Source organism: Doryrhamphus excisus, chromosome 13, assembly GCF_030265055.1.
Source record: "Doryrhamphus excisus isolate RoL2022-K1 chromosome 13, RoL_Dexc_1.0, whole genome shotgun sequence".
In the NCBI taxonomy this organism is placed as follows: Eukaryota; Metazoa; Chordata; class Actinopteri; order Syngnathiformes; family Syngnathidae; genus Doryrhamphus; species Doryrhamphus excisus.
Genome location: NC_080478.1, coordinates 19960208 through 19985358, shown reverse-complemented (window position 1 = coordinate 19985358; position 25151 = coordinate 19960208). Strand labels below are relative to the sequence as shown.

Sequence of the window (25151 nt, the reverse complement as noted above, 5' to 3'; positions counted from 1 at the left end):
AGGGCAAAAGCAGGCTAATAAGCAAGCAAATAAGCAGGCTAATACTAGCCTACTAGTAGTAATAATGAGAAGACTAATAATGATAATAGGGCTGCACGGCGGTCGAGTGGTTAGCGCGTAGACCAGAGTTCAATCCCACCCTCGGCCATCTCTGTGTGGAGTTTGCATGTTCTCCCCGTGCATGCGTGGGTTTTCTCCGGGTACTCCGGTTTCCTCCCACATTCCAAAAACATGCTAGGTTAATTAGCCACTCCAAATTGTCCATAGGTATGAATGTGAGTGTGAATGGTTGTTTGTCTATATGTGCCCTGGGATTGGCTGGCCACCAGTCCAGGGTGTACCCCGCCTCTCGCCGCAAGAAGACAGCTGGGATAGGCTCCAGCACCCCCGCGACCCTTGTGAGGATAAGCGGTAGAAAATGAATGAATGAATAATGATGATAGTAATAATAATAATAAGTTATATCCCGGTTCTTGTTCCTTATTTGTTTTTTTTTTGATATTTTGATTTTTTGGATTTTACTACATTCATTCATATCCTGTGCATCTCCAGGGGGCTAAGCCCCCCCTGTCCTCAGAACCTAGTGACGCCCCTGGATGGATATATGATGTTTAAAAAATATAAATATCAATGGTGCAAATAGAGAAGTTCTAAATATATTAAAAAATATTTACTTGCAAATGATGTTTAAATGGCTATAAATAAAACTCTACAGCTGGAAGTTAGACAAATCCATCTATGGCTCACTTGGCTTACTTTTGTTTACACTCAAATATCAAATATCATTTATTTTTCCTTATTTGCTATCTGAATATGAAGCATGTATAGTCATCATTTATGTTCATTAATTAAAAAAAAAAAAACAAATAAATATCACAGCACGTGATACAAAAATATGTCCAGCGTAGGAAGTGACGTCCGTAGGCGCAGATCCGGTACGGATCGAGTATCGACGGAACGCCGTCAGAACGACAAACTACATTGGAGTTGCAGTCACTTAAAAAAAAAGGTAAGGCTTGTTCCACAAATGAAGCTAATCGTCCCCAAATGGAGTTAAACGTCATCGGTGTTGAATATCTGGTTGTTGTTTTTGCCCTCCGAAGAAACTAAAAAGCTTTATATAAGACTCGGCGGCAGCTAGGAAGCGCTAGCTAGAACCTGTTTCCATACATAGCATGTCTGGACGAATAGCGGCTCACTTGACAGACATTAATACTCCACAGTAATGCACCGTTCATGTACCGTTATTACCGTCATTAAACCGTCTGCTATGTTACTCTTGCGACTCGTATGCTGGTGGTAAAATCCCTTATTAATATATTTTTATTTCCCAAAACGAGGATACTCGGCCTGACACTACAGTATACCTCTTGTTTAGTTCTTTAGTGAGTTGATTTAAAAATATAACGCAGGAACCGGAAGTGTACAATAATGACTATTTGGTCAATTTTTGTACCTTTTTGCTTCTTACTTCTGTCTCTAACGGTATCTTTGTGCTTGTCAGAGCCTGTCTGTAGTAATGTTGAAAAACTCGATGGAAAAAAAAATGTGACAGTGAGCTTGCGGGCTCAAAAAATGCATTTTTTTATACCATATCGGGAGTATTATTGTTACATGCTAACGATGGATCTGCGCGATCGATCGATAGCGCTGCGCCCGAGATGGATCCGTCGTTGGCGCACAAATCGATCGATATCTGCGCTCACGATCGATGGTATATTACTGCGCCCGGGATGGATGTGTGTAGTTTGTTTAGATGCCAACAGATGGCAGCGCTGAGCGTTGTTACTTAGAAGAATCGACAAGAAGTCGATGCAGGCAAATTTCAAATCTTTGATTTGTTACCGTTTTCGTCAGGGGGGAGTGTGAACCCTAACCCCTAACCCTAACCCCTAACCCTAACCCTAACCCTAACCCTAACCCCTAACCCTAACCCTAACCCCTAACCCTAACCCTAACCCTAACCCCTAACCCTAACCCTAACCCCTAACCCTAACCCTAACCCTAACCCTGTCATTGTATACAATTAGCAGATCAACGATTGTCATTATATCGTCAGCGCAGTGTCAAAGCATCGGTCTCCAGTGCAAGGCGGTTATATCCATCGTGAGCGCAGAAATCGATCGATTTGTGCGCTAACGATGGATCCATCTCAGGCGCAGCGCCATCGATCGATCGCGCAGATCCATCGTTAGCGCGTAATATTATCATTCGTATGTATTGTTTGTTAGGTAGATGACTTCTTCATCTTCAATTTCCCAGGGCTCGACAAAAACGATGTACCGATGGCCCGGGGCAAGTTAAATGGAATATTTTCATAGCTGAAAATCTGTTTATACGTTCTTAAACAATGTTTAACAGTATTAGAGCCCTCTGGACTTGAAATAACACCCCTATAGTCACCTTGATGCTCGTATTATTATCTAACTATCTTAGCCGAGGTCATATCGGGTCGTACGGGCACAAGAAACCGCGGTTCTTTGTCACGTTATAATACTCGACGGATGCGTTTGTTTTTTTTTCAGGTTGAAAGACACACTCGCACACTTCGTATAACGTTTTGCGTCGTCGGTGCGGCCAACCTGTGTATTTCGGTGACGTGCGAATCAGTTGATACTTTTGATATTTTGATTCTCAAATAAAATTATCAATACTTTTGATACTTCAGATATATGATTTTGACTGTTCTTTCTGTTGTTGTATATTAGCTTGGCTATATTGTAAATCATTCCGCTAATTACTAAGGTACTATGATGCCTTATACATATACTTAAATTTACCAGAAACTCTAAATTTAAGGGATGACTGTATAGCATTAATGCTAGCATTAATTAAGCCTTTACTCTCATACTCAAAATGGTTTTTCTTCTTGCCTCTATTAAGTCGTGCATGGTAATTGTACTACCGTGCAGTATTCACGGGTCTGAACTTTGACATTTCGAATAGTAAATCCGTGGTGTAACGTTCTAAAATTAGCTAACACATGGAGAACTGTACGCCTCTAGCTACACTTTACCATGTTGTGCAGTGACTACACGCTTCAGGGAATAAACTTGTTTCAGTACTAAATAAGAAGTAGTTGGAGCCTGTAGGACAGGGGTGCTCACACTTTTTCAGCATGCGAGCTACTTTTAAAATGACCGAGTCAAAATGATCTACCCACTACAAAAATGCAAAACATCTATTTATTTTCAAATGTATTGAGGATTATTTGTACGTACAATGTATGTTGATGTACCTTACATAACCAAATGAGCCAATATTGCAAAACACACATAATTAACTATTAACATTTTTTGTAATTACCTGAGTTTACTTTGATGACTTGCACTGAATTGAACCAGCCAGGGATGCATAGTCCGGACAGTAGCTGCTGATAGCCAGCCTCAAGCACACTTCCAAATGTTTATCAGTCATGGATAATATCCGTATCATAATATCCGTATAATATTCCATATCCGTATGGAAGTGATATGTTTTTTGCCTTTTTACTTGGTCCAGTTTTTGCCTTTTTACTTGGTCCAGCTCCTTCACTCATTTTAGTGACCATAAACTTTAGCGAGGGCTTAAAATCGCGCAATTCGCCGACTAGCTTAGCACTTTGCATCTTTGTTTACGCATGAGCGGTGACCTAAAGGTCAAAATTCAGTTGTCATCTGACTGGTTGTCCTGTATGTCAATCAAGTAATGGGGATGGATGATAGGCTGACATCGTAAGTTCTGCTGCACTTCGAGACGTTGTTTGATTTGATTGGTCGCCCGAAGGGCAACATTCAGTTGTCATCTGAATGGCTGCCCTGTATGTCAATCAAGTGACGGCATTGATGCTAGAATGATATTTTTTTTAATGTCACGCCGCGATCGACCAGTACCACCTCCGCGATCGACCGGTAGATCGCGATCGACTTAATGAGCACCCCTGCTGTAGGACGTCCGCAGTAACACAGAGGCAAGATGGCTACCGATTGTGGACAAATTGAGATTTTGCTGCGTTTTTAAGACAACAAACCAACCAACCACATCAGCTGTAACTGACCTGAAATCAGATGGAGTCATTGGAACGTCACTTGGACAAACAGCGCTAAGATTTAATTAGGAGTAGAGAAGAATTCTATCCAAAATTTTACTTTTTGAAACAATTATGTATGAGCCTGACGGCCCCCGGTTGAAATGTTTGGAAGTGTTCCTCCACATGAATGTACAGACCTGCAAAACAACCAGGAAACTCCATCTTCAGTGTTTCTTCAACGACATCCAGGGAGTTCTACCTGTGATGCAATTGACACAGAGACAAAAAAAAATTGGGGTGTCACCAAATTCAGCATTTTGCGACATTTTTAAGAAGATACATAGATAACAGAAAACAACAGAAGATCTGCCTTACGGAGCTAGCATAGCGTCATCATTCACCTTTGTATGCAATCGAACATATTTCATGGCAGTACAAATACACTAAACACTGCATTTTCCCCTTCAGGCCTGTAGTCCAGCCAAGACCATGGGAAAGAAGAGTCGGTCGAAGAAGTCCGGGTCTGGAGCGAGTGCTTTGGCTTCTCCCAAAGAGATGATGAACTTAGTTTCTGAACTGCTGCAAAGTAAGGCTTTGTACGTTTCAGTTGCTATGACGACACATTGAGAGTTCATTCATTCATTTTCTACCGCTTATCCTCACGAGGGTCGTGGGGTGGGGGTGGGGGTGGGGGTGGGGGGTTGGGGTGCTGGAGCCTATCCCAGCTGTCTTCTTCGGGCGAGAGTCGGGGTACACCCTGGACTTGGTGGCCAGCCAATCACATCAGGGCACATATAGACAAACAACCATTCACACTCACATTCATACCTATGGACAATTAGCTATGAGATCTGCGCGCTAACCACTCGACCGCCGTGCAGCCCATATTTGCATATTAACAATAATTCATATTTCCATTCATCACAGTGAGTCTTCCAGGTCCTGATACAGAAAAACAGTCCCAGACCATCACACTACCACCACCATATTTTACTGTTGGAATAATGTTCATTTATTTTCTACCGCTTATCCGCACGACGGTCGTCACCGGCTGTCTTGGGGCGAGAGGCGGGGTACACCCTGGACTTGGTGGCCAGCCAATCACAGGGCACACATAGACAAACAACCATTCACACTCACATTCATACCTATGGACAATTTGGAGTGGCTAATTAACCTAGCATGTTTTTGGAATGTGGGAGGAAACCGGAGTACCCGGAGAAAACCCACGCATGCACGGGAAGAACATGCAAACTCCACACAGAGAGGGTGGGATTGAACTCGGGTCTCCTAGCTGTGAGGTCTAACCACTCAGCTTTTTAACCCATCAATACCTGGTCCATCATTTTAAATGGGGTTTGACAACAACAACAACATAAGAACCTCCAATGGCGTTGATAAGCAAGTTTGTGTTTGTTTCATATTTTTTGTCTTAAAGGGGACCTATTATGCTTTTTCAATTTTTCGGACCTATAATTGCAGTCAGAAGATGAAATACAGCAGGAGTAGGTGCAGATTCTGTAAGATCTATAAAGTTTTCTTTGCTGGTTATTGTGTGCAGCTGCTCTATAGGTGTCCACAACTCAATGCAAAGGGAAATGAGCATAATGGGTAATGTGGAGTCCGTGCTTTAACGGTGTTTCTATTTTTATTTCAGAGTGCAGCGGTGAAGCTCCGTCTGCCAGTGAAGAATGGGAGGAATATGTCCAAATCAGAAGCTTAGTGGAGAAGATCCGCAAGAAGCAGAAGGGTAATTTTAGAGTCAACTCAATAAATTGGTAGAGGTACCTAGGCTAATCATACATAAATATAGAGGTAATAATTATCATTATTATTGTTCATTCATTCATTCATTTTCTACCGCTTTTCCTCACGAGGGTCGCGGGGGTTGCTGGAGCCTATCCCAGCTGTCTTTGGGCGAGAGGCGGGGTCCACCCTGGACTGGTGGCCAGCCAATCACATCAGGGCACATATAGACAAACAACCATTCACACTCACATTCATACCTATGGACAATTTGGAGTGGCTAATTAACCTAGCATGTTTTTGGAATGTGGGAGGAAACCGGAGTACCCGGAGAAAACCCACACAGAGATGGCCGAGGGTGGAATTGAACCCTAGTCTCCTAGCTGTGAGGTCTGTGCGCTAACCACTAGACCTCCGTGCCGCCCGTCTGTAAAATTAAATAATTTTTTAAAAAAATCAAAAAATTGTTTCAACTATAATGATGAAAATGGTATTATAATAATGGTGATAATAATAACAATAATAATGGTAATAATGGAAAATAGTATAACAATACTGATAATGATAACAATAATAATATTACAATGATAATAATAACAGGAGAAAACAAGACTGGCATGAACACGATAATATCTTGCAAAAAGGGGTAGGCATTTATAAGCTTTTGCTTCTGCCTACTCCTTTTGAGCTTGTGATCAGATAGTTGAATACAAATGTAAATAATGGAAAGTTATATTTTCATTAATGTAAGAAATGCACTGTAATGTTTCATATATTTGCCAAAATTTAAAAAATAAAATACCTGAGTTATGTGCATTACGCACCATGGTGAGAGATGGTCTTGCCTAATCACTCCTTCTGTAGCATGCACGCTATCAGTAAATCAGTGCTCAGAACTATCGTGTACATACACACATGTCATACAGCATACAGTAGAGACTGTTTGTGAAAGGATGATGAATAAAGTCATTTTCAACTCCTTCAACTTTTTTCTAGGTATGTCAGTAGTGTTTGAGTGTTCCAGAAACAACCATTTCCAGGATCTGGTGTCCTGGGCAAAGGAGAACGGGGTCTCTTGTGATGGTTTTAGAATTGCCAACTTTGGAAAAGAGGGATATGGCCTCCAAGCCACAAGAGACATTAAGGTGAGGAGAACCATGCTCTTCACACATTTTTGATGGTTGTGACTGGGATCACTTAAGTCAAGGGTTTGGTTTTACCTGTAATCTCTATATGTGCTTTGTGTATGCAGGCAGAAGAACTGTTCCTGTGTATTCCTCGGAAGATGCTGATGACGGTGGAATCGGCACAGAATTCTATTCTCGGTAAGTCATTTGTGTATAAAATATTTGTTAGGGATTCAATACTTGAAACAGTTTTCTGTTAATCATTCATTCATTTTCTACCGCTTATCCTCGTGGGGGTGCTGGAGCCTATCCCAGCTGTCTTGTACACCCTGGACTGGTGGCCAGCCAATCACAGGGCACATATAGACAAACAACCATTCACACTCACATTCATACCTATGGACAATTTGGAGTGGCTAATTAACCTAGCATGTTTTTTTTGGAATGTGGGAGGAAACCGGAGTACCCGGAGAAAACCCACGCATGCACGGGGAGAACATGCAAACTCCACACAGAGATACCCGAGGTTGGGATCGAACTCGGGTTTCCTAGCTGTGAGGCGTGTGTGCTAACCACTCGACCACCGTGCATGCCATTACTCATGGTGGTCACGTTCCGAGATCACCAGGGAATAGCGAATAACGCTCATAAAATACCTATTTTTGATGCTAATAAAAACTAGCTTATGCTGCTGCATGGAAGACGCAGACGTACGCTATGCTGGCTCGCCTCCCTCCTGCGACTAAACGGTAAAATATCAACTGGCCGCCACCATCATGTTTCAACCAAATGGCCTATTTTTTGAGAATAAAATAAGAATATTTGTTAATATATTGTATAATATTAAAAATAAAAAATATAAATATTTTAATATATTGTGAGTGTGAATGGTTGTTTGTCTATATGTGCCCTGTGATTGGCTGGCCACCAGTCCAGGGTGTACCCCGCCTCTTGCCCGAAGACAGCTGGGATAGGCTCCAGCACCCCCTGCAACCCTCGTGAGGAAAAGCGGTAGAAAATGAATGAATGAATGATATTGTATATTAAAAAAATATAAATACAAATATGTTAATATATTGTGAGTGTGAATGGTTGTTTGTCCCGCCTCTCGCCCCAAGACAGCTGGGATAGGCTCCAGCACCCCCGCAACTCTCGTGAGGAAAAGCGGTAGAAAATGAATGAATGATATCGTATAATATTAAAAATTACAAATATAAATATGTTAATATATTGTGAGTGTGAATGGTTGTTTGTCCCGCCTCTCGCCCGAAGACAGCTGGGATAGGCTCCAGCACCCCCGCAACTCTTGTGAGGAAAAGCGGTAGAAAATGAATGAATGATATCGTATAATATTAAAAATTACAAATATAAATATGTTAATATATTGTGAGTGTGAATGGTTGTTTGTCCCCGCCTCTCGCCCAAAGACAGCTGGGATAGGCTCCAGCACCCCCGCGACCCTATATATATTCTATTATTTATATATATAACATATATTATTAATAGTTATATTATTTAAATATATATAATATATTAATATAGAATTATTATATTATTCTAAATATAAAAATGAATATAATATTTGTTAATGCTCACAAGCAGTAGATCATTTTGAATCCTGAAACGTCTGTCTCCCAGGACCTCTGCTTCGCCAGGATCGGATCCTAAAAGCGATGGGAAACGTTTCCCTGGCCCTCCACCTGCTTTGCGAGCGGGCCAATTCTGCGTCGCCGTGGCAGCCGTACATTCGCAGTCTTCCTCAGGATTACAGTACTCCGCTGTACTACCAGCAGGACGAGGTGCACCTGCTTCTGGGCACGCAGGCCATTCAGGATGTCCTCAGTCAGTTCAAAAACACGGCGCGCCAGTACGCCTACTTCTACAGACTTTTACAGGTAAGGGAAAATGCAACGTCATTCCTCCACCGGCATGCCACGTCTGTATTTACACACACGCCCGTTCTGCTGTATGCGCTCACCGCAGCACTTTGAACGGGTTAGAACTTGCGAGCTACGAGAACACAGTCCTCTGCGTACCGAGAAAGCTCGAGGACTCGCTCCCGTTTGTAATTTGGTGGTTGCTTGGAGCCTCCTTAGATTCAAGAGATTGTTATCTTAGACACAAGTCTACCATCTCCTCGTGGAGAAGCCCTGTGACGTACAGCAGGAAGTACCGACGCTCGTACGCACGCCCGCCATCTGCACTACCCGATTTGTTGGACCGTAGATCTTTCTTTGACATCAAAGTTATCCGTGTTACAAGCACCTAACTATCCCCCCCCCCTCCATCATTCACAGACTCATCCTGCTGCCAGTGTTCTCCCCCTGAAAGACAGCTTCACGTTCGATGACTACAGGTCAGTTTGGATTTTAGCAACAGTAGCAGACAAACAACAACAAACAATAGAAATTGTCAGAAAACCTGTCTGGACATGTGAACTTCAAAGCTATTGTTATGCAACAGAATGCATTGTAAGGATAATCCATGTCTTACGTGGCTAGAAAAAAACAAAACAAAACAAAACAAAAAGCACAGAAGGAGGCGTCAAAAGTGATGGAAGACTTGCAGAAAGACAATAAAGAGCAATAAGGGAGACACATAAGCACATAAGGAGTTCATAAAGGAGTTTTCAAGTGGGAATTTGGAGCAGAAGAACGTAATAACGATGAGTAGTTCAATGTCAGATTTTGGGTGACCTCCTAGAGCGTTGGTCACCACCCCTCTCTGGTTTTGGCCACAAAGCTAGGCAAGAAGGACCCTTCACTGACCTTCAAGGTGTATGTCGTAAAAAAAAAAACATGGTCATGGTAATGGTTTAATTTCATTTGAACATGCATCATTTGTTCACTTCCTGCCTTTCTAATATAATTTAAGTTTTTTTTAAGTTTTAATTAAATTAAATTTTAATTTAATTTTTTTATTTAATAAAAAATAAAATTAAATTTTAATTTATTTTTTTTATTTAATAAAAAAATTCACATTAAAAATTTTGTTTTTTAAATTAATTTTTTTAATGGTTTAATTTCATTTGAACATGCATCAGATTACAATTGAATGCATCCCATAATCAGTTCCCAGTTCCACATGTCCAAAAGGAGTAGGAAGAAGCAAAGCTTATTAAATCCTACCCCTCCATCTGGTACTTTTACAATCAGTAACTGTTACATTTGTTCACTTCCTGCTTTCCTGCTAGTTCAAGGTTTTTTAGTTTTTTTTAAATTTTCATTATTATTTTGATATTTTATATTATTATTTTTATTATTATTATAAAAACTATTATACATTTTTTTATTATATTATTTTTATTTTTGTATGTTTTATTTTATTTTTATTTTATTTTCATCATATTTCTCCTCTCTTGTAGAGAAGTATTGGATGACATTTTTAGCTAATTGGTTATTTTTAGCCTTATGCATTATTATTTTAGCTGTTTGAAGATGAACTATATCAGCAAGTTGAAGTATTTGTCATTTTAGAAATAAGGAGTTAGTATGTTCTCTGTAGGCGGCATTATGAATTATCCTTACTGACCTTTTTTGCAGTACATTTAGCGAGTGAAGATTGCTTTTATAGTTACAGTTCGGGTATGAGAAGGTGTTTTAATACAGTAAACGTCACAAGCACCGAATGCAGCATATGAACGATAACGGGGATTGATTTGCAGGTGGGCGGTGTCTTCTGTCATGACCCGTCAGAACCAGATCCCTACTGAGGACGGCAGCCGAATCACACAGGCCCTCATTCCTCTTTGGGACATGTGCAACCACATCAATGGACTGGTAGGTGTATCTCAGCCCTGGTAATACTTTTTGCTGCTATGAGTGATGGGATGGCGATGATTTAGTTCATAGTTAGCGGTTAGCCACCCTGTCAATGTGATGGGAAGAAAGGAGCTGGAGCCTATCCCAGCTGTCTTCGATCGAGAGGCGGACGAGTGGTTAGCGTGCAGGCCTCACGGCTAGGACAGTTTGCATGTTCTCCCCGTGCATGTGTGAATGTGAGTGTGAATGGTTGTTTGTCTATATGTGCCCTGGGATTGGCTGGCCACCAGTCCAGGGTGTAGCCCGCCTTTCGCCCGAAGACTGCTGGGATAGGCTCCAGCACCCCCGCGACCCTTGTGAGGAAAAGCGGTAGAAAATGAATGAATGAAGTAATATTTAAAGCTGCACGGTGGACAAGTGGTTAGCACGCAGGCCTCACAGCTAGGAGACCCGAGTTCAATTCCACCCTCGGCCATCTCTGTGTGGAGTTTGCATGTTCTCCCCGTGCATGCGTGGGTTTTCTCCGGGTACTCCGGTTTCCTCCCACATTCCAAAAACATGCTAGGTTAATTAGCCACTCCAAATTGTCCATAGGTATGAATGTGAGTGTGAATGGTTGTTTGTCTATATGTGCCCTGTGATTGGCTGGCCACCAGTCCAGGGTGTAACCGCCTGTCGCCTGAAGACTGCTGGGATAGGCTCCAGCACCCCCGCGACCCTTGTGAGGAAAAGCGGTAGAAAATGTATGAATGAATATTTAAGTATAAGTAACATTTAAGGCTGCACGGTGGACGAGTGGTTAGCATGCATGCCTCATAGCTAGGAGATCCGAGTTCAATTCCACACTCAGCCATCTCTGTGTGGAGTTTGCATGTTCTCCTTGTCATTCCCCGTTTCCTCCCACATTCCAAAAACATGCTAGGTTAATTAGCCACTCCAAATTGTCCATAGGTATGAATGTGAGTGTGAATGGTTGTTTGTCTATATGTGCCCTGTGATTGGCTGGCCACCAGTCCAGGGTGAACCCCACCTCTCGCCCGAAGGCCGCTGGGATAGGCTCCAGCAAGGAGCCTACATTCACTGAATATGCACTTCTAATAGTTTTCTGCATGTAAACGTATATTTGTGTATAAAAAGTGTTAAGTGTACTAACCTTTTTGGGTGCCTGGAATAGATTAATTTGACCTCCATTAATTCTTATCGGAGAAATGGATTCAGTTTCAGATCCAATGTAAATGTATTTGTGTGTCATCATTTGCAGATCACCACAGGTTACAACTTGGAGGACGACCGCTGTGAATGTGTGGCACTGCAAGATTACAAGGAGAACGAGCAGGTACAGGCATCGAACGCATGCTTTATATGGAAATAATACACATTTTTACGCAACATTGTATGAAGTCAACCCCTTTGCTTTCACTGCTGGTTTTCATAAGCCAAAGTACAGTAAGGTGTAAGGTAACTGGTCTGTGACCAGTCTGCAAAGAAATGGCTCCTTTCAGTCACCTTTCCCTCCATGGGTTGACATTCAACGTGACACACAAACTCTAGCAAAGCCTGTTAAACTACTACGTCGCCTCGCATGCTTTTAAAACACGTGGTGATGAAATGTCCAATGCTGCTGCGCCCTTCACACACTTTGCACATTCTGTTTTTGTTTTTTTTTAAATATGGCGTCATGCAACTTTAAATCCAGCATTTATGGATCGGATTGGATATTGGATATATCCCCCCCCCCCACAATATTCATTAATTCATTCATTTTCTACCGCTTTTCCTCACGAGGGTCGCGGGGGTGCTGGAGCCTATCCCAGCTGTCTTGGGGCGAGAGGCGGTGTACACCCTGGACTGGTGGCCAGCCAATCCCAGGGCACATATAGACAAACAACCATTCACACTCACATTCATACCTATGGACAATTTGGAGTGGCTAATTAACCTAGCATGTTTTTGGAATGTGGGAGGAAACCGGAGTACCCGGAGAAAACCCACGCATGCACGGGGAGAACACTCGTCCACCGTGCAGCCCATATTTGTGAACAGTTTAACAATAATTCATGGTTCCATTTATCAGACCATCACACTACCACCACCATATTTTACTGTTGGAATAATGTTCATTTTCTACCGCTTATCCTCACAACGGTCGTCACCAGCTGTCTTCGGGCAAGAGGCGGGGTACACCCTGGACTGGTGGCCAGCCAATCACAGGGCACATATAGACAAACAACCATTCACACTCACATTCATACCTATGGACAATTTGGAGTGGCTAATTAACCTAGCATGTTTTTGGAATGTGGGAGGAAACCGGAGTACCCGGAGAAAACCCACGCATGCACGGGGAGAACACTCGTCCACCGTGCAGCCCATATTTGTGAACAGTTTAACAATAATTCATGGTTCCATTTATCAGACCATCACACTACCACCACCATATTTTACTGTTGGAATAATGTTCATTTTCTACCGCTTATCCTCACAACGGTCGTCACCAGCTGTCTTCGGGCAAGAGGCGGGGTACACCCTGGACTGGTGGCCAGCCAATCACAGGGCACATATAGACAAACAACCATTCACACTCACATTCATACCTATGGACAATTTGGAGTGGCTAATTAACCTAGCATGTTTTTGGAATGTGGGAGGAAACCGGAGTACCCAGAGAAAACCCACGCATGCACGGGGAGAACACTCGCCCACCGTGCAGCCCATATTTGTGAACAGTTTAACAATAATTCATGGTTCCATTTATCACAGTGAGTCTTCCAGGTCCTGATGCAGCAAAACAGTCCCAGACCATCACACTACCACCACCATATTTTACTGTTGGAATAATGTTCATTCATTTTCTACCGCTTATCCTCACGAGGGTCGTCACCAGCTGTCTTGGGGCGAGAGGCGGGGTACACCCTGGACTGGTGGCCAGCCAATCACAGGACACATATAGACAAACAACCATTCACACTCACATTCATACCTATGGACAATTTGGAGTGGCTAATTAACCTAGCATGTTTTTGGAATGTGGGAGGAAACCGGAGTAGCCGGACGGGGGGAACATGCAAACTCCACACAGAGATGGCCGAGGGTGGAATTGAACCCTGGTCTCCTAGCTGTGAGGTCTGCGCGCTAACCACTCGTCCGCCATGCCGCCCCCCCCACAATATTTGATCCAGTAAACGTGGACAGATATGGAATCGGACAGCATCTAAAGTATCCACCTTTTGAAAATGAAAATGAAAGTTGTTCACTTGGATCCAGATGATCAAGTCTGATGCCGGTGTTGTCTGTGTCTGTGTAGATTTACATCTTTTACGGCACAAGATCCAATGCCGAATTTGTGGTCCATAATGGCTTCTTCTTCCACGACAACGTCCACGACCGGGTGAAGATCAAGCTGGGCATCAGTAAAAGCGAGCGACTCTACGCCATGAAGGCAGAGGTGCTGGCCCGTGCTGGTCTACCAGTGTACGTGGAACTTCTCTTCACCTCTTATAGAGATCTTATAGATCATTCCCATTGGGAACCTGCATCGGAATTGTCTACATACAAGAACATTTCTAATGACAGATACAGGATATGACCGAGTTTCAGCCACTGACTCCATAAAACAGCCCCAAAACATGAATGAATGAATAATTGGCTTTGGCGTCAGGAAGTGAACAAATGTAACAGTTAGTGATTGTAAAAGTACCAGATGGAGGGGTAGGATTTAATAAGCTTTGCTTCTTCCTACTCCTTTTGGACATGTGGAACTGGGAACTGATTATGGGATGCACTCAATTGTAATCTGATGCATGTTCAAATGAAATTAAACCATTACCATTACCGTAATAACACCGGCTACTGTTGGGGCTAAAATTCAACTCTGAACCTCCGATGTCACTTCCTGCCCACTGTGGTGTTCAGGGGAACACGTTGCATGTCTTATTTACTCTTATTATGTGTAGTATGCAGGCTAATACGCGTGTAAAGCAATTTAAAGCCACCATTACATTACACTGATAAGACAACAACAGGAAATATGCCGTCTGGTATCTCATTTATGTCTAATATGGTTGCTGTGTTTTTTGTTTATTTCCTTACTGGGTGCACATATAAAACAGTGTGGGTGTCACCGGAATATACCGTATTTTCCCGACTATAAGTGGCACTTTTTTTCATAGGTTGGCTGTTCCTGCAACTTATACTCCAGAGCGACTTATAAATGAAAAAAGTGTTTATGTTACATAAACACCATGGACACCTTTTGTGTTCATGTTTATTTTTAGTGTAGCTGAATAAGCATTGTGTTAGCATATCTTACACCTATTCAGCCTGTTCTATATTCTTTTATTCATGTTAGAACTTGCCTTCCAAGATGACGTAATGTCTGTTTTGGTCAAGTAGTTTGGAAAATAAATTACCCGCAAAAAATGACACTTATACTTCAGTGCGACTTATGTATGTTTTTTTTCTACCTAATAATGCATTTTTGGCCTTTTGCGACTTATACTCCACTGCAACTTATGTATGTTTTTCTTTTCTTTTATTAAATGTTAGAACTTGCCTTCCAAGATGACGTAATGTTTGTTTTGGTCAAGTAGTTTGGAAAATAAATTACCCGCAAAAAATGCCACTTATACTCCAGTGCGACTTATGTATGTTTTTTTCTACCTAATTATGAATTTTTGGCCTTGTGTGTCTTATACTCCGGAGCGATTTATAGTCCAGAAAATGCAGTATAATTTCTATCATGTAATGGATGTACAAAGCAGTTGCCAGTTTGTCCGTATGAAAATTTAACTGGCTAACGCTTATCCTTTATCCTCTTGGGGGGGAAAAAAAAAGCATTTATATATGTGGCATTAAATCCGTGTTTTCCTTTTGTCTTTTTCCTCTTTGTTATAGATCTCACGTCTTTGCTCTGCACGCCAAAGAATTCCCCGTTTCGCCCCAGTTACTAGCTTTTCTAAGAGTCTTCTGCATGACGGAGGGTAAGGTTCGACACACAAACGACATCCGTGTAAAAAATGTGGATTCAATGTGGTTATTCCGATCAGACGGCATCCGGAACAGAAGGGGTTAAAGAAGTTGGAAATTTCAGCTCCAGAAAAAAAAACTAAACTAAAAAAATCAAATGCTCAGCGAAGGATTCGGTTATGGTTATAGTTGCGTAATTCTTGTTAATCACCTCAGAAATTGGTTTCGGGATGCGTAATGCCAGCGTTTCCAGGAGGCTACTGGGAATGTTGCTCCGCGTGTTGAGGATGGTTTCACGCTGTCTGGAAGCGATGTCCGTTTTTGTAAACTTCCCATGCCGTCCATGCCCAAATGTTTGACAACTGCTGTTTTGACACCCCTGCACAAGTTCTATTAACTGAAAAAGCACAATGAGATCATGATAGCGCCCCGTAAGACATCTCCCCGTCATGCTAATAACGGTGGAAGCTATCAGGACAGTCAAGTTTACATTTTTTTTCTCATCAGAGAATAAAACTTTCTTCCACCTTTCAATGTCCCTTGTTTGTTGCTCTCCTGGTATTTTGTGGCATTGAAGGAGATGAAAACTGTTCCCCCCCAAAAATGCCATCTGATTGGTTATGGAGCCGCACTCGATACCAGTAATCATTCCCGGATCAGTCCCGTGTCTCGTGTGACGAACAGCCAATTGGATCCTCATTTTTGTTTCTCAAACTATCCCAACATCAAAACATTGAGGCTAACAATTGCTGGTCATTTGTATGGTTTTGTTTTCTCACAGAGGAACTAAAAGACTACCTCGTTGGAGAGTCCGTCAATAAGGTCTTGAACCTGGGCAATAGTGAACACCCAGTTAGCTGGGACAATGAAATCAAATTGTGGACTTTTCTGGAAGCCAGAGTCACGCTGCTGCTCAGGAGTTATAAAACTACCGCCGAGGTGAACCGTTTTTCCTAAAAAATTATATATTTGCAAAAAGGTTATTATTTTGATCCCTCACAAATGGTCTCTTTCAGGAGGACGCGGTCATGCTGCAGCAAACTGGTCTAACGCCTCACGCTCGTACGGCGATCCAGCTCCGCCTTGCGGAAAAGCAGATCCTGCTGAAATCGCTCATCAACGGACAAGCCAAACTGGAGGACTTGGTCAAAAAAATGGCCGACGGCAAACCTTTGCCTTGCTGTGACAACGGCGACATTACTAATACTCACGTTGACGCAAAGCTTCCAGTTATGCTGCATCAGGTGGAGACGTTTGAGCAGGAGAACCACAGCGATCCTCTGAATGGAGGTCAGATTATGCTGGAGGCTATTCAAGCTCCGGCGCAGTAACAGAATACATTTACATCTCCTGTATCTATAGATATCATTTCATTGGATTCTAAAATGTTTCTATTTCCTATTAAAGGTGTAAATATTTATTATTATCATCTCTGTGTGGAGTTTACATGTTCTCCCCGTGCATGCGTGGGTTTTCTCCGGGTACTCCGGTTTCCTCCCACATTCCAAAAACATGCTAGGTTAATTAGCCACTCCAAATTGTCCATAGGTATGAATGTGAGTGTGAATGGTTGTTTGTCTATATGTGCCCTGTGATTGGCTGGAGATTGGGTGTATCCCTGCCTACCATCCAAAGACAGCTGGGATAGGCTCCAGCGTAACCACAACCCTAGAGAGGATAAACAGCATAAAAAATGGATGGATGGATCTAAATAATAATACATATAATAAATATGGGCTGCACGGTGGACGAGGGGTTCACATGCAGGCCTCGCAGCTAGGAAACCCGAGTTCAATTCCACCCTCGGCCATCTGTGTGGGTTTTCTCCGGGTACTCCGGTTTCCTCCCACATTCCAAAAACATGCTAGGTTAATTAGCCACTCCAAATTGTCCATAGGTATGAATGTGAGTGTGAATGGTTGTTTGTCTATATGTGCCCTGTGATTGGCTGGCCACCAGTCCAGGGTGTAACTAACCAACTACGAAAATGAATGAATGAATTTGTCCATTGATCTGTATTGTAAATGTACTTTTCAAACGATTCCTATCATTTTAAAATCACATTAAAATGTCACAAGGGATGCACCTGCAGTGCCACTACTGCATCCTGAAGGGGGGGGGGGGTGACCTGGAAGGTGCTTCCACAGGGGAAAGAGGAGTGTTTTTGTTCTTTTTGCTAGCTGCAAATCGCATTCAATACATTTTATTCTCTTCTGAATGAATAAATGAGTTTTTCGAACAAGATGGAGGCTAAATACCCAAACTCACCAGGAAGAGAACAGACTTTACCAGGACAAAGAAAAGCTACATAAACAGTAGGGGTGGGAATCTCAGCACTGAGGACGATTCCAAGTTTGGCTATTTTACTATGCACCACTTCTTCATCATTCTTTTTGTCATCTTAAAACAGCAACAACTTTTCAAAAACAACTTTCACATGGGGGGGGGGGGGGGGGGGCACTTGTTACAGGGATGGACAAATAGCAAATAGCCTGGACAATTTGGAAAAGCAGCGGAAGATCCACTGACCTGATTAGCTTGATGTCCCTCCGGTGTCCGACGAGGAACTAGACGGGGAGGCGGCGGTAGACTTGTCCGTGTTGTGGTGTCCCCTTATTAAGGGGGGGGTCAGTTTTCTGAAATGACTGACGTTTTGTCGAGCTTTCCGTCGTACTTTGAGAATCCGTAATGTTTTCAAACATACCATTTAAACGTTGCGGGGGGGGGTTAAATATATAAACTTTCTCGCTGCTGCTTGCTACAAACACGTCCATGCTGTTTTACTAGTAGTTGTATGTGCCTCACGGCTTCCGTCCGTATTCAATACAACAAATAATGATGGTGCATTCACGGCACCTGGGGGATAGCATATGGGGCGAAGTTGAACATTAATAAAACGGCGCATGCGTCGGATTTTACAGATACCCGCAAACGCATCGCGATGAATCTAGCTTTCACCGGTCAATGCATCCGGGTGAATGAGCCCATGCGCTCGCATCGTGCGCATGCGCATAGTTGTATCAATTAATATCTGGGGCTTGCTAGGTTGTGTCTGGTTTGCTAATGTAGCCGGCGAAGTGTAGGACGAATATATATTCGCTTTTTTTGGACAAAAACTCAGTAACTTGAGTTTATTGAACACAACAAAAAAAAAACTATAACTAACTGACTTTAGAAAAACAAAGCACCAGCCCCGAAAGAGTCAAGAGACCAGCTTGTCAGAATTTCATACAACAAAACGGTAACGTGAAAATGTTAGCCTAGCTTGAAATGGGACCTGTTGTGCTTTTTTTTCTCTCCACTTTTCCGACCTATAAATGTTGTTAGAATGTTATATTATGTTGTTAAACAAAGTGAGACCTGAAAGAGGTTCGGTATGGCTCTGAACGCTTTGTTTGAGAGAGTTTTAGCAACACTTATTTGATGTAATGTCACTTGGAGTCGGACTTCCTTATATGGGCATAACGCCAAGCTAATATGAGCTGTGGATAAAATATAATAAGTGTTCACTATTGCCCAGGTTCAAGACCTTAATAATAAAGCTTTCTGTGCGGGTTATTGGGTATATGGAAAAAAAAATATTGCTATATAAATCTTAAAATAAACTCTTTAAAATAGATAAATAAACTGAAAAACAAGGGAGGGTGGTCAAATTATTTTTTTACTCCCGCTCCCTATACTTTGATAGCAAGACCGTCCATGTAGATTTTATATTTTGAAGAATTGTGCTGCCCCCCTTAAATATATTTAACTATTGTGCGTGTGTAGCTAGCATTCACAGCTGAGTGTGAGACTGCGAGTTTTAGAGTACTTACCTATACGGGAGTGAGGTTTGGAGAGTAAACAAGCAGGCAGGGCTTGGAGCATTCCAGCAGTTCCAAACATGAATATTTCTCCTCTGGACAGGGAAGGCAGAGAAGCGTGCTTGGGACAGCGGACAGAGGGATGCTTTGTCCGCTTCTTCCCACCTTAAACCTTGCGCACCACTCCTCTACTTTATAGCGTCTGTCAATTGCTTCGCCCTTCTTCAGTGCCGACGCAAAGTTGAAGCTAACTTGCTTAAGAAATGCTATCTCTTCGCCGCCGTCTGCTCCTGTTCATCCTGACTCAGCAGGTAAGAAGCATTTTATTTTATTAAAAGCAATGTGGCTTAATTTGTTTGTGTTTACTCGTGATAAAGTTGACCCTTTTATTATTATTTGACCTCTATTCTTTAATGACTGTTTTTTTAATTCGATATAACACTGATGATGATTCCCCGCTTTTCAAAAAGATTAGAGTTCTTGTATTTACAACAAACAATTTAGGAGACAGGCCTCACATGCTTGACATACGGTGATTTTTTTTTTTTTTTTTACAATATCAGAACTTGTCCCGAGTGTAAGAACTAAGGGTGCTCCGATCGGTATCAGTGGAAAAAGTATCGATATTGGATGATACTTACTTTAAAACGCATACCCTCTCCGCCGATCAGCGCCAGCCCCCATCAGGCAGCGGTTATAAAGCCCCGGTCCCGACCCGCAGTGGGCAAAATCAGTGGATAAGTACCCCTTTACTATGGATTTTGGAGCACCCAGACACTATGTAGCACTTTTTTTGTGCAGGAGGAACTTTGGTTGTGTCCGACTACGGATGACGTGTGTAACCGCTTCTTGAACACGAACGAGCGTTTGAAACGCGTGTTGCGCACGCTGATTTTAGCAGAGGTGCTGGCATTTTGTCTCCTTTCCGGGATGCCGAGGCTACAGAAAAGGGAGTCGGCTTCTTTTGAGGTTCCGAAGGCAGCGGATGCGGCTGGAGGGGCACAGCAGAGGCGTGCAAACCTGCTTTTCATGTAGGATTTCAGTTAATAATGTGAGGAGACTAGAAATACATGCATCGTGAAATAGAAAACGGGAGTGGCGGATACCAGCATTTGGTTCATGTTCTGGTAAAAACAAGCATATTCACTTTGTTTGGCTTCAAATAAGCTATGAAAAGAAATGTTTTGACTTATGTATGTTTTTTTTCTACCTAATTATCCATTTTTGGCGACTTATACTCCGTAGCGACTTTCATTCATTTTCTACCGCTTATCCTCACGACGGTCGCGGGGGTGCTGGAGCCTATCCCAGCTGTCTTTGGGGCGAGAGGCGGGGTACACCCTGGACTGGTGGCCAGCCAATCACAGGGCACATATAGACAAACAACCATTCACACTCACATTCATACCTATGGACAATTTGGAGTCGTTAATTAACCTAGCATGTTTTTGGAATGTGGGAGGCAACCGGAGAAAACCCATGCGTGCACGGGGAGAACATGCAAACTCCACACAGAGAGTGGAATTGAACTCGGGTGTTCTAGCTGTGAGGCCTGCATGCTAATCACTCAGCGCCGTTTGTAAACATTCATTTCATTCATTTTCTACCGCTTATCCTCACTAAGGTTTCGGGTATGCTGGAGCCTATCCCAGCTGTCTTCTATTTGGGCGAGAGGCGGGGTACACCCTGGACTGGTGGCCAGCCAATCACAGGGCACATATAGACAAACAACCATTCACACTCACATTCATACCTATGGACAAATTTGGAGTGGCTAATTAACCTAGCATGTTTTTGGAATGTGGGAGGAAACCGGAGTACCCGGAGAAAACCCACGCATGCACGGGGAGATCACTCATCCACCGTGCAGCCCATATTTGTGAACAGTTGAACAATAATTCATGGTTCCATTTATCACAGTGAGTCTTCCAGGTCCTGATGCAGCAAAACAGTCCCAGACCATCACACTACCACCACCATATTTTACTGTTGGAATAATGTTCATTCATTTTCTACCGCTTATCCTCACGAGGGTCGTCACCAGCTGTCTTCGGGCAAGAGGCGGGGTACACCCTGGACTGGTGGCCAGCCAATCACAGGGCACATATAGACAAACAACCATTCACACTCACATTCATACCTATGGACAATTTGGAGTGGCTAATTAACCTAGCATGTTTTTGGAATGTGGGAGGAAACCGTAGAAAACTCCACACAGAGATGGCCGAGGGTGGGATTGAACTCGGGTCTCCTAGATGTGGGGTCTGCACGCTAACCACAGGAGGACGCGATTGCAATTGCTGTCTATTATGAAAGTTGAACTGTTTATGAGCGATTCCAATGAAGTTGACTCCACTAAAGCCATTTTGTTATTATTTTGTCTCCGTCTTCAGTGTCTTATCCGGGTTCTGATCAATGGCCAGCATCCGTCCCGTGGTGGTGAGCGCACTACGGCGGAGAGGCAGCAGTTCTGTCGCTGGCCCTGCAAATGCGGCGAAACGCCCCGGTGTACACCAGGGGTGAGTTCCGTGCTGGACGGGTGTGGCTGCTGTAAGAGCTGTGCCAAGCAAATCGGAGACGTCTGCAACGAGAGGGACGTCTGTGATCCGCACAAGGGAATGTACTGTGACTTTTCCGCTGACCGACCAAGATTCCAAATCGGAGTCTGTGCCTGTGAGTGTTATTTTCTATCATATATGTACTTCCTGTGCACTTGAAGCCGGGCATCTCGGTGCTCCCATAATTTAGGAAATGGGTGCCGACTCACCGCAAAGAACCACACGGTTTTGAGACGTTACTGTAAGACACTTAAAAAACAAAAAACTCTAACAAGGTTTTATGGTTTGTTCTTAAAGCATCATTTATGTAAAGAATATTCTGTCGTTTAGATTACTGTAATACCCTCATCTCTGGTCTTCCCAAAAAAAGTATTTTATATCTCTAATTATTACAGAACTCAGCCACACGTGTGCAGACGAGGACCAGAGGGTGGGACCACATTTAAATGATTTATTTTAAACATTCTTATTCCACAGTGGAATTATTGCTACAGTACAGAAAATTATTTATTATTGTTTTATTAAAAACAGAAAAATATACAAACTTTTTCAGTGCTTTGGTTCCCATTTTCTACAATAAAAGCTCTGATAAAACATTAACATTAATTTGTATTTTTCTGCACAAAATAAGATGATAAATAAATAAACAAATCAAGAATAAAGAAAATCAATCAATCAGTAATAAATAAATATAATAATAATAATAATAAAAACTTAAGAAAGCACATATAGTTGGTGGGTAGACAAATGATTTTTTTCATATTAAAATGAACAAAGCATTATTAGAGCCCTGTAGACATGACAAAACACGACTATAGTCACATTTATACTCTTTTTATTTACAACATATTGCGCAACCGCAGGGTCTTGAGACACATGCTAACTCGCAAACTGGAGCGCTAGCGACCTAAACGGTAGCCTTCGAGTTATTTCCTTTCAACTTAAATAGCCAAAAACTTACCACTTCCACACGGATAGGGAGGATAACTATTAACAGTTATGAACTATTAACTATATACAGTTATTACACCAGTTTTAAAGTGGCTACATTTGCCCCCCCGTCCGCTTATAATAAAGTTGATTTGATTTGATAAATAAATGAATAAATACCTTGAGATGTTTCCTTTGTTTCAGACTTCATGGCAGTTGGATGTGACCTTAACGGAGCCCACTACGAGAACGGGGAGGCTTTCCGGCCTAGTCCCCTTTACAAGTGCACGTGCATCGCAGGCGTCATCGGGTGTACTCCGGCGTTCTTTCAGAAGCCTGCAGGTCTTTTGGGACCCGCTCCGCTCATGGGAAACCTGCCTGGAAGCAAGAGTTCCAAAAAACATGCGCAGGATACAATGTACATGTCAGGTAACCACACCTTACACATTATTCATTCATTCATTCATTCATTTTACGAGGGTCGCAGGGGGGGGGGTGCTGGAGCCTATCCCAGCTGTCTTTTTGGGGCGAGAGGCGGGGTACACCCCGGACTGGTGGCCAGCCAATCACAGGGCACATATAGACAAACAACCATTCACACTCACATTCATACCTATGGACAATTTGGAGTGGCTAATTAACCTAGCATGTTTTTGGAATGTGGGAGGAAACCGGAGTACCCGGAGAAAACCCACGTATGCACAGGAAGATCACTCATCCACTGTGCAGCCCATATTTGTGAACAGTTTAACAATAATTCATGGTTCCATTTATCACAGTGAGTCTTCCAGGTCCTGATGCAGCAAAACAGTCCCAGACCATCACACTACCACCACCATATTTTACTGTTGGAATCATGTTCATTCATTTTCTACCGCTTATCCTCACGAGGGTCGTCACCAGCTGTCTTCTTGGGGCGAGAGGCGGGGTACACCCCGGACTGGTGGCCAGCCAATCACAGGACACATATAGACAAACAACCATTCACACTCACATTCATACCTATGGACAATTTGGAGTGGCTAATTAACCTAGCATGTTTTTGGAATGTGGGAGGAAACCGGAGTACCCGGAGAAAACCCACGCATGCACGGGGAGAACATGCAAACTCCACACAGAGATGGCCGAGGGTGGAATTGAACCCTGGTCTTCTAGCTGTGAGGTCTGCGTGCCAACCACTCGACCACCGTGCCGCCCACGTTACACATTATTTAGATGAAAACATGGCAGAACCAATGTGATGGTATTCATTTTGAAGGGTTAATCACTTAACATTAGCATATCTATATATCTATATATATATATCTATATCTATATATAAGTATTACAGGACCCCCCCCCCCCCCCCCAAGGTTGCTATTGACACTATCCCGTGTAATTACTACTGAAGCTTACAGGGATCCTCACTTGGCCTGGAAAAAGAACTGTCTGATCCAAACGACCACGTGGAGCCCCTGTTCCAAGTCCTGCGGCCTGGGAGTTTCCGTGCGCGTCAGCAACGATAACGGCAAATGTGAGATGACAAAAGACACGCGTCTGTGTTTGCTGCGCCCGTGTAAGAAGAACGTGATGAACAACATTAAGGTGGTTACACAAACCATCCAAAGAATGGGAATTCTGTGGATGGAAATAAAATGACTGTGGATTGTCACACGCAGGTGCCGAAAGGAAAAACATGCCAACGTCAATTCCAGGCAAAAAAAGGGGAAAAGTTGATACTTTCGGGTTGTTCAAGTACCAAGAGGTTCAAGCCCATGTACTGCGGCACCTGTATGGATAAGCGTTGCTGTTCCCCCAACAAGTCACGAATGATCAAGGTCAACTTCCGATGCCCAGGAGGAGCAACGACAGAGTGGAAGATGCAGTGGATAACTTCCTGTGTTTGTCAGAAGACGTGTGGTTACTCGGGTGACATGTTTTCAGACTTGCGTTTGATATGATTCCTACGAGGAAAAACAGACCCAAAGCACGGACCCGGTCTTCAGGTTTTGCAGTTTTGGTCACAATATTAATAATAATAATCATAATTTGGGCCTTTAAAGGATTTATTTTAAACATTCTTATTCCACAGTGGAATTATTGCTACAGTACAGACAATTATTTATTATTGTTTTATTAAAAACAGAAAAATATACAAACTTTTTCAGTGCTTTGGTTCCCATTTTCTACAATAAAAGCTCTGATAAAACATTCCACTGTTCTCAAATATCTTCATTTTTATTTTTCTACACAAAATAAGATGAAAAATAAAC

At 42.6% G+C, this 25151-nt stretch overlaps 3 protein-coding genes across 4 annotated transcripts in view; 2 read left to right on the top strand and 1 right to left on the bottom strand.

Annotated features, from left to right (window-relative positions):
- Nucleotides 1-18222, bottom strand: part of LOC131140220 (G2/M phase-specific E3 ubiquitin-protein ligase-like) — a 30052-nt gene extending 11830 nt beyond the window's left edge. Inside the window, exons 1-2 of the mRNA XM_058090447.1 lie at nucleotides 18138-18222; nucleotides 4207-4268 (exon numbers count right to left, since the gene is read on the bottom strand). The gene's annotated coding sequence lies outside the window, so the exon portion shown is untranslated. The remainder of the gene's footprint in view (nucleotides 1-4206; nucleotides 4269-18137) is intronic.
- LOC131140223 (actin-histidine N-methyltransferase-like) lies at nucleotides 920-17028 on the top strand. The gene is made up of 13 exons (XM_058090450.1): nucleotides 920-1009; nucleotides 4478-4595; nucleotides 5667-5759; nucleotides 6752-6900; nucleotides 7008-7080; nucleotides 8521-8777; nucleotides 9180-9238; nucleotides 10547-10661; nucleotides 11905-11979; nucleotides 13948-14114; nucleotides 15537-15622; nucleotides 16390-16547; nucleotides 16625-17028. The coding sequence occupies exons 2-13, from the start codon at nucleotides 4499-4501 to the stop codon at nucleotides 16937-16939; spliced, it is 1644 nt and encodes a 547-aa protein (XP_057946433.1). The 5' UTR covers nucleotides 920-1009; nucleotides 4478-4498; the 3' UTR covers nucleotides 16940-17028.
- A 408-nt stretch (nucleotides 18223-18630) lies between the features above and the next one.
- On the top strand, nucleotides 18631-25067 carry LOC131140052 (cellular communication network factor 6-like). 2 transcript variants are annotated; one of them, XM_058090125.1, is made up of 6 exons: nucleotides 18631-18849; nucleotides 19640-19722; nucleotides 21805-22084; nucleotides 23104-23328; nucleotides 24290-24483; nucleotides 24558-25067. In XM_058090125.1, the coding sequence occupies exons 2-6, from the start codon at nucleotides 19675-19677 to the stop codon at nucleotides 24837-24839; spliced, it is 1029 nt and encodes a 342-aa protein (XP_057946108.1). In that variant the 5' UTR covers nucleotides 18631-18849; nucleotides 19640-19674; the 3' UTR covers nucleotides 24840-25067. The 2 variants fall into 2 exon arrangements, with proteins under 2 accessions (XP_057946108.1, XP_057946107.1); XM_058090124.1 differs by having other exon boundaries at nucleotides 19515-19722; nucleotides 24558-25066.
- The last annotated feature ends 84 nt before the right edge of the window (nucleotides 25068-25151 follow it).